Source organism: Takifugu rubripes, chromosome 20 (genome assembly GCF_901000725.2).
Source record: "Takifugu rubripes chromosome 20, fTakRub1.2, whole genome shotgun sequence".
Classification (NCBI taxonomy): domain Eukaryota; kingdom Metazoa; phylum Chordata; class Actinopteri; order Tetraodontiformes; family Tetraodontidae; genus Takifugu; species Takifugu rubripes.
This window is the reverse complement of record NC_042304.1, coordinates 1,403,316-1,413,645: the sequence shown is the minus strand read 5'-3', so window position 1 is coordinate 1,413,645 and position 10,330 is coordinate 1,403,316. Positions and strand designations below refer to the sequence as shown.

General features: G+C 47.2%; 1 protein-coding gene across 1 annotated transcript; it reads left to right on the top strand.

The window, feature by feature from the left end:
* Positions 1-2,353: 2,353 nt before the first annotated feature.
* On the top strand, positions 2,354-8,499 carry LOC115247234 (carnitine O-palmitoyltransferase 2, mitochondrial-like). The gene is made up of 3 exons (XM_029828359.1): positions 2,354-2,369; positions 7,009-7,107; positions 7,175-8,499. The coding sequence occupies exons 1-3, from the start codon at positions 2,354-2,356 to the stop codon at positions 8,344-8,346; spliced, it is 1,287 nt and encodes a 428-aa protein (XP_029684219.1). The 3' UTR covers positions 8,347-8,499.
* Positions 8,500-10,330: the final 1,831 nt, after the last annotated feature.

Here is a 10,330-nt window from a genome sequence, read left to right as displayed (position 1 = left end):
GAGGAGGAAGAGGCAGAAAGGCCTTCCCACTCAGAAGGCACTTGTCTGCATGTTTGAGTCCAACAAGTGCGACACAAGATTGTTCTTTTCAAAACATCTCCCAGCATTTATTGAAGGATCAAGGAATCAGGATTACAACAGCTAATGAGTCCAAAAATAAATGAAGATGCACAGAGCAAAAGCTTAGAGGGTAATCAAGACCCAAATGTTAGTCGACTGGAACAGAAGTTGGCACCGCACCGCCTCTGGTCTGCACTGCCTCCAGGTGCCACAACAGTCATCAGGCCAACTGGACCTCCCTGGACTTGGGATGAAGCCTTATGCTGCTACCCAATGCTAACAGCTAGTTTTTATACTCACTAAGGAATACCAGGTCCATGTGTGAATATCATTTAATTTCAGAGCAAAGACTGCCAGTTCCAGACATTTGTTCAAGGAGATGAGACACTGCGCCAAACAGTCAACTTATCTTTATGCAATGCAATGCTGTATGTTGCTCAAAACTCGGTGTAACCCAGGTTACTAAGCCTTAAATAATAGCTCAGTTTGTCAGTTATTAGAATAAATAAAATTCATATATTATTGCGAAAAATAAATAAATAGGAGCTCGAACCATGGCCTTGGATTTGTACAGTAGGTGCTGATTTTCATCCCAGCCGCTTCACATGCGGCCGCGAACCGATTCAGTGATAGTTGGAGGTCACGGGCCGATGACACCAACAGGACCACGTCATCTGCAAAAGCAGAGACCCATTCCTGAGGTCATCAAACTGGACCCCCTCAACACCATGACTGCACCTAGAAATTCTGTCCATAAAAATTCTGAACAGAATCGGTGACAAAGGGCAACCCTGGCGGGGACCAACCCTCACCAGAAACGAATTCGACTTACTGCCAGCAATGCGGACCAAACTCTGACACCGATCGTACAGGGAGCGGACGGCCCGTATCGGCGGGCCCGACACCCCATACTCTCGGAGGACCCCCCACATGACCCCCTGAGGGACACGGTCGAATGCCTTCTCCAAGTCCACAAAACACATGTGGACTGGTTGGGCAAACTCCCATGCACCCTTGAGGACCCTGCTGAGGGTGTAGAGCTGGTCCACTGTTCCACGCCCAGGACCAAAACCACATTGCTCCTCCTGAATCCGAGGTTCGACTATCTGGCGGACCCTCCTGTCCAGTACCCCTGAATAGACCTTACCAGGGAGGCTGAGGAGTGTGAGCCCCCTATAGTTGGAACACAGCCTCCGGTCCCCCCTCTTAAAAAGAGGGACTACCACCCCGGTTTGCCAATCCAGCGGCACTGCCCCCGATGTCCACGCGATGCTGCAGAGTCGAGTCAACCACGACAGCCCTACAACATCCAGAGCCTTAAGGAACTCTGGGCGGATCTCATCCACCCCCGGGGCCCTGCCACCGAGGAGTTTTCTGACTACCTTGGCAACTTCAGCCCCGGAGATATGAGAGCCTATCCCCAGGTCCCCAGGCCCTACTTCCTCACTGGAAGGCGTGTTGGTGGGATTGAGGAGGTCCTCGAAGTATTCCTTCCACCGATCCTCACCGAACACTTCCCATGCCCGGGTCTTTGCCTCGGCAACAGCCGTAGCTGCACTCCACTTGGCCTGCCAGTACCTATCTGCTGCCTCAGGAGTCCCACAGGCCAGTAAGGCCCGATACGACTCCTTCTTCAGCTTGACGGGTTCTGGCATTGCCGCCACGACAGGCACCAACCACCTTGTGGCCACAGCAGCGGTCAGCTGCCTCAACAATTGAGGCAAGGAACATGGTCCACTCGGACTCAATGTCCCCCGCCTCCCCCGGGACATAGTCAAAGCTCTCCTGGAGGTGTGAGTTGAAGCTCCTTCTGACAGGAGACTCTGCCAGGCGTTCCCAGCAGACCCTCACGACACGTTTGGGCCTGCCGGGTCTGTCCGGCATCCTTCCCCACCATCGGAGCCAACTCACCACCAGGTGGTGATCAGTTGACAGCTCCACCCCTCTCTTCACCCGAGTGTCCAGAACATGCGCAACCGCAAATCCGATGACACAACCACAAAGTCAATCATCGATCTGCGGCCTAACGTGTCCTGGTGCCAAGTGCACATGTGGACGTCTTTATGCCTGAACAAGGTGTTCGTTATGGACAATCTGAGATGAGCACAGAAGTCCAATAGCAAAACACCACCCGGGTTCAGATCAGGGGGGCCGTTCTTCCCAATCACACCTCTCCAGGTCACACTGTCATTGCCAACGTGAGCATTGAAGTCGCCCAGGAGGACGAGGGAGCCCCCAGAAGGAGCACTCTCCAGCACTCCCTCTAAGGACTCCAAAAAGGGTGGATACGCCAATGGCCACTCCTGCAGGTAGTGAGCCCACGGGAAGGGGGTCCCATGTTGCCTCTTCGGGCTGTGCCCGGCTGGACTCCATGGGCAGAGGACCGGCCACCAGACGCTCGCCAACGCGCCCCACCCCCAGGCCTGGCTCCAGGAGGGGGCCCCGGTGACCCACATCCGGGCAAGGGAAACTTGACACCAATGTTGTTTTGGGCTACGCTTTGTCTGATCCCTCACCTAGGACCTGTTTGCCATGGGTGGCCCTACCAGGGGCATATCGCCTCAGACAACGGAGCTCCTAGGATCATTGGGAAACGCAAACCCCTCCACCACGATAAGGTGGTAGCCCAGGAGAAGAATAAATACAATTTGATTTTATCACATAGGTTCAAACTGTTTCAGCTGTTTGGAGATCAGAAGTATTAAACTCCTTGTACCTTCAGCAGCCAGTTTAACACGAGAAGACTCCTCAGCTGTATACAAAATTTAATTTGTCTTTTGTGCAGACAAAATAAGGTAGTGAAAAGTCTGAGCTTTAGATACTTTTTCCTCTGGTACATCTTCTCAATACACACTGAAAACATGTATTAAAATTAAAAAGTTTCCCAAAAAAAGGCATACCTTTAAATCTGGCCAGTGGGATTTCGTCTGTTTGAAGAGGTCACCAATAGATGATGCCAATTATGTTGTCTGTTTGACAACAGATGTTGAACAGATGAACAATACACTGCCAGAACATGCAACAGAAAGACAATCTCCAACCCTCATATTCAATGTCATTTTTGTTCATGTGTGAGCCTTTTGATGATCGATCATTTTCTATTAATGTCTCAATAGTCAATCAATCAAATCATCTTTATTTATATAGTGTCTGTTAAAATCAAAATTGTTTCTAGGCACTTTACAGAATCCTAGGGCCTGAACCCAACAAGCAACAGTGGCAAGGAAAAACTCCCCTTTGACAGGAAGAAACCCTGAGCAGGACCAGGCTCATGTACGGGGACCCTCCTGCTGATGGCCATCTGGGTAGAGAGGGAGGACAAGGGGGAGGATGGGCAGAGGAGAGAATAGGCAGAGATCAGGGAAATACATTAATTATAAGAGGTAAATGGGTTAACGGGGTCAGAGGTCAACAGGTCGGTGCATAGCTATGAAGTAGACAATACCTGTAGATGGATACAGAGCAACAAGGAGCTTACCCAGGACCAGGTCGCAGGAATTAGAAGCGTTCAAAGAACACATCAAGAATGCAGATGGAAAAATTTAATTCACCCATGAAGATGTCAGAGGATCAAGTCTGGTCTTCTTGGACAGTGCTCTGCACATCGAAGGAGATGGGAGCCTGAACATCATGATCTACAGAAAATCCACCCACACAGACCAATACCTTCTTTTTGGCTCCACCAACCACTGGAGCACAAACTAGGTGTCATCAGAACCTCACACCACCAGGCCCAGAATGTTCCCACCAAAATGGAGGGAAAGTAGGAAGAACAGAAGCACATCAAGACAGACCTCAAATCCTGTGGCTACTCTGGCTGGTCCTTCATCAAATCTGCAAGAAAACCCAGAAGAGATAGAAGAGAATTAGCCAAAAACGGGAAAAAAAAATGTCATTCTATATGTTGCAGGGCTTTCTGAGAAGATCAGGCGGATATTTAACAAATACAACATTCCGTTGCACTTCAAGACCTCCAACACCATGAAGCAGAAGCTTGTCCAACCAAAGGACAAAACACTGAGACACAAACAGAGCAGCGTAATTTCTGCAGTCCAGTGTAACGAAGAACACCGAGACCTGTAAGAACCACTCCTTAAGTGCCTGGCACATATGGAAGAGCCAACTCCTCAGGCCAGGAATTAGTAGTTAACCTGCCACTGTAGAACAAAGGAAATTCGCTTGAGGACAGTGATGTACAGGTTTTGGCCAGGGAAGATAAATGGTTGGAGAGAGGAGTAAAAGATGTTGTCTATGTCAAACTGGAAAGACAATAATTAAACAGAGGTGGGGCTCTGAGACATAATCTCTCAACTGTTTACAATACATTTTTCATAAACCTCCAGAGGAAGAGAAGAGGCCACTCACCAAGCAAAAATCCAATTTATAATGATATTTACATAAATACATGAGTCCAATTTCATCACTAATTTTTGTCTATAATCACAACTTGGCCCCTCTGCTGCTGCTGCCTGCGAGACCGTACACACCTGGTGTCAAAGCTTCAGACATCGCACCCCCAGTCCCTCCTTCTCATCTCGAATGACTTTAATCATGCTTCTCTGTCCTCCACTCTCCCAACCTTCACCCAGTATGTGAAATACCACACAAGAGACAATAGATGTTTGGATTTAATGTACGTGAACACCAGGGATGCATACACCTCCTCACCCTTCCCCCCGCTGGGCCATTCTGATCATAACCTGGTTTGTCTGTCCCCTGCATAGATACCTATGGTGAATAAACAACCACCCACCAAGAGGTATGTAAGGAGCTGGTCTGAGGAGATGCTAGCCTGCAGTACGGACTACATTAATTTCTGTGTGGAAAATACTGTGCTTACCAGGAAGGTTCAGTGTTTCCCCAACAACAAACCCTGAGTGAACCCTGAACTAAAAGCCCTGCTGAATGAGATGAAGAGGGTTTTTAAATATGGGGACAAGGAGGAGCTGAGGAGAGTCCAGAAGGAGCTGAGAAGGGGGATAAGGAGAGGCAAGGACAGCTACAGGAGGAAGCTGGAGGAACGCCTCAATGCCAGAGAAGTCTGGAGAAGCCTAAAAACCATCTCAGGCCACACAAAAGAAAGTTGGAGGGCCCCTGATTCTGGGGGCCAGGACTGGGCAAATGAGTTGAATTTCTTCAACAGATTTGACTGTGCCGTCCCTCCCTCTCCCACTCACCAAAGCCCAGACCTGACTGTGCTGTCACATCACCATCCCCCCTCTCCCCCCGTAACACCTCCGACACCAGCAGCTCTCTTCTCACACCATGCCACCTCCCTCCACCCCCTGCCGGATCGACCCTCACACTCCAACCCCCGTCCTCACTCACCAGGAGTCACACCTCACCTCTCCATAACAGTTGATCAGGTGAGGAAGGAGCTGAGGAGGACCAAGACGAGGAAATCTACTGGCCCTGATGGCATCAACTCCCGACTACTTGAGGACTTTGCAGATCAGCTCTGTGGAGTACTCCTGCACATCCTTAACCTGAGCCTCAGTCTGGAGAGAGCTAGAGCTGTGGAAGCTCAGAGAGGGACAGGAAGAGACTCAACAAACTGGTGAGAAGGGCTGTCTCACTCCTGGACTGCTCTCTGGACTCCATTGAGGAGGTGGGTGAGAGAAGGATGTTAGCCAAGCTGACATCAATTATGGACACCCCCTCTCACCCCCTACACAAGACTGTGGGGGCCTTAAGCAGCTCCTTCAGCAGCAGACTGTTACACCCACAGTGTAAAAAGGAACGGTACCGCAGGTCATTCATCCCAACTGCTGTCAGATTGCACAACATTCACAACTCTTAATGTAGCACCAATAACCCATGGTTGGCATATTTTTTTCTGCACTACTTAATCATACTACCTCCGGAATCTGCGGATAAGCTATTATCCAATCTAATATATATTTTTTCTTATACTGTTTTTCTTTTCTATGCATAGTTACAACATATTTTCAACATGCTGTGCAATCTGTAAATGCCACAATTCTACTCTTATTTGCACTTTCATTTTTCTTCATATAGTATAATATTCCCTTCTGTATATAATGGATAATGTACATAGTATTGTACATAACATAATATTTTTTCTTTTAGTGTTGTATATCACTGGCTACTTCTGTAACGTGAATTTCCCCGATGTGGGATCAATAAAGTTTATCTTATCTTTACCTGTCTTGTTTCATGACCAAGTTTGTTTCTGAAACAAGTTATTCTTGAGTGAAGGAAAGTCGGTTCTTTTGAAACACATATATTCCCAAATAAAGGTAGAAGATTTGGTCTTTATCTGTCTTCAGCATTAAGCCAGACAAGATCAGCATGCATTTTGTCCATGTTTTTCGTCATTGAACACCGAAGGACAAGACGTGCTGCTCTATTTTGAACTAACTGCAGCCTTTACAGCTTTGTATAAGCTGTGCTTGGCCAGACAGCCAAACAGAGTGTGAAAAAAGCTTGGATAACCTGCAAGGTGGTGTTGGGTCTAAGGAAGGAGAAGCATTATCTAATCATTCCTTCCCATTTTTCCTACAATTTTTCCTACATGTTTTTACCATGATAACTTACTGTCATTGTGAACCCCAAGGAGTTTAACCTCATTAACCTGGCCAACACAGCTGCCAGTTAAGGAGATGCATAAATTTAAATCTTGCCTGAGTGCAAAATTCATATTTGGTTTTCACTACATTTAAACCTAAATTGTTTTTGACTATCCAATCTGCAATAAGTGTAATTTCATTTTGAAGGAGAACATCTAACATCTTCTTTAACATTCTAGCAATGTGTTATCACTATTTCTTTGATGGAGTGAACGTGTATACAGCATTCATATGCATTTGTTTCAACAGCGTAAATGGAAATTTCAAAGTTTTAATGAAGTAAATCAAAATACTGTCACCATAACTGTATTATATTATTGGTAACAATGTTTATCATTTTGTGATCTGGGAACCACAGAGAAAATTGCCCAAGACTTCCTGAATGGTGTCGGCAGAGAACTACACAAGGAACTGGTAGCTAAGGATAAAATCAACAACCACACAAGCTACATTTCAGGTGATTTTAACATTCTTATATTACAAAAATAAAAAACAATTCATATGTGCTGATGGAGCTTCTCAAGGAACTGTGCATTTGGTGTGGGCCACCAATCTGCTCTGCTCAACTTTGCGCTACATGAAAACACTGCGAGCTGGACTACTGGAGCCAAATGTTTTACACTTCCAGCCTTATGGACCTCAGATGGTTGACGCCTACCCACTGGACATGTCTCATTACCATCGTGTCTTTAACACAACTCGAATTCCAGGACAGGGCCGAGATGAGCTCTTTACTAATGAGAAAGGCCACCATGTTCTTGTTATGAGAAATGGCAACATGTATGTTTTTGATGTTGTAGACAGGGATGGCAACTTGTTGAAGCCTACAGAGATCCAGGCCCACTTGAACTACATTTTGACTGACCTGACACCAGCACCTGCCTTTCCTATTGGAATCTTGACCAGTGAGAACCGAGACGTGTGGGCCGAACTGAGGGACAAACTGGTAAATTGTGGAAATACAGACAATTTAAGGCTTGTGGACAGCGCTGTTTGCTGTCTCTGTCTGGATGATGCAAGTATGAAGAAGGGTGATGACATGTTACATAGTTTGCTGCTGGCTAATGGCTGCAATCGGTGGCTTGATAAGTCTTTCAGTCTCCATGTTTCAAAATCTGGTGAAGCTGGCATTTGCATGGAGCACTCCTGGGGTGATGGCATGACCATGACTGATATTTTGGAAAAAATCTACAAAGACTCAACAGAGCAGCCGCAGGTGCACCCAGGCTCTGTTGCTGCTGCCGTGGATTCAGCTTCTGCTGTGCATCAGTTACAGTTTAACCTGGACAGTGTGCTGAAGAACGGCATCAAGAAAGCCAATGACAACTTTGATTTACATGTGTCACAACTCAGTATTGATTTTATGATCTTTGGGAAAGGTGGGAAGGAAACAATGAAGAAAAATAACTTGAGCCCAGACAGTATGGCCCAGCTTGCTTTTCAAATGGGCTTCCTGAGGATGCGTGGACAAACTGTTCCTACGTCTGAGTCATGCAGTATGGCGAGATTCAAGCATGGTCGTTTAGAGATTATTCCATCAGCCACCACCTACACAAAACAATGTTCTAATGCCTTCGTTTATCAGCGAGACCAACACAGCGTACAACAACTAAAGGCCATGCTCTGCCAGTGCTCCAGGTATCACAGGCAGCTTGTCAAAGAAGCACATATGGGTGAGTTTAAGATATTTTTGTAGCTATAATTTGTGACACCATAATCGTAAAGAAAGAGGAGAGTTTAATATCTTACATATATTCTTAATTCCATGGGAACACTTCTTTTCCAGAATTTGTTTAGCTCATTTTACACAATTAGATCAACTCAGAGGTCAGCAAGTCTAGCAGGGAATGGAATGTGGTGGTGATGAACCAATAATTCTCTTGGTCAGTGCAAACAATCAGAGGGATAAATGCTGACAGCTTAATAAGTGCAATTATCCAGTATAAGTTGTGCAGCATAAGTTTGCATCATAAATTTTGGCTTCTTTGCACATATAACCCAGTCACATGTCTTTATATGTTTTACAGATAAGTTGAACACAGTTGTATACTTTGTCCCTGCCTTGGCCAATTTGCTATTTGCACTGTTGCTTTGGGTTTCAGATAAGTCAGCTGGAGATTTTCTGATCAATCAATCAATAAATCTTTATTTATCAGCATCTGTTACAATCAAAATTGTTTACAGAATCCCAGGGCCTGACCCCCCAATGAGCAGTATCATGTGTTTCACGGAGACATGGCTCCATGGACTGATACTGGACTCTAATGTGACGATCGCTGGTTTCACCACTGTGCGAGCGGACCGAGACACCACCGCGGCCGGTAAGAAGAAAGGAGGGGGACTGGCCGTGTTCGTTAGCAACAGGTGGTGCAGCCCGGAGCATATTTAAGACAACGAGCGCGTGTGCAGTCCAGACGTGGAACTTATTGTTATCGGACTCCGTCCATACTTTTTGCCACGGGAGTTTACTAATGTCATCGCCATCACTGTTTATATTCCTCCGACCGGTAAAGCGGACACGGCCTGTGATGTTATTCACTCTGTCACAGCTGACCTGCAGACTAAACATCCCGGAGCCTTTATCCTCATCACAGGTGACTTCAATCATGCCTCCCTTAAGTCCACTCTCCGTACATTCCACCAGTATGTCCAGTGCAGCACGAGAGACAGGAAGGCTTTGGATTTACTGTGTGCTAATGTCACCAATGCATACACCTCCACTGCACTCCCTCCGCTAGGCAAGTCTGACCACAATCTCGTGCTGCTCTCCCCATCATACACACCTGTGGTTCAGCAGCAATCGGTCACTGTGAGGACTGTTATGAAATGGTCTGATGGTGCCATGGACTGTCTGCAGGATGCCCTGGAGACCACCAACTGGTCTGCTCTCTGTGAACCACATGGTGAGGACCTGGATGGACTGACAGACTGTGTTTCTGACTACATCAAGTAGTCACTGAGAACTCCGTCCCCACCAAGAAGGTACGCTGTTACCCAAACAACAACCCATGGGTGACAAGTGACCTGAAGGCCCTTTTGAATAAGAAGAAGAGGGCCTTCACTGCTGGGGACCCGGCTGAGCTCAGGAGTGTACAGAAGCAACTGAAAAGCAGTCTGAAGGAGAGCAAGGGTGCCTATAGGAAGAAGCTGGAGGAGACTGGAGAGGAACCAGACCAGGGATGTTTGGAGTAGGATGAGAACAATCACTGGCTTCCAGAAGAAAGGAATATGCTCAGCTGATGGGAATGTGGACCAAGCTAATGAGTTGAACCAGTTTTTCAACAGGTTTGATTCTAGCTCCCCCTCCCCCAGCTGTCCCAATATTCCTCTGAATAACAATGGGTCCCCTTCACACCTCCCAGAGCCCCTAACACCTCTGCCAACTTCTTCCCCCTCCCCCCTGCTGACACCCTATATGGATTCCAACATCCCACTCCCCCCGACAGGACTATCCTTCACGTCTGGCCAGGTGAGGAGAGAGCTGGAGAGGCTCAACCAGAGGAAGGCTGCCAGACCGGACGGCATCAGCCCACGAGTGCTGAAGAGCTGCTCCAGGCAGCTGTGTGGGACACTGCAGCACCTGTTCAACCAGAGCCTTCATCTTCAGAAGATCCCAGTGCTTTGGAAAACATCCTGCCTGGTCCCGGTGCCGAAGATGACCCATCCTGTGGCACCGAGTG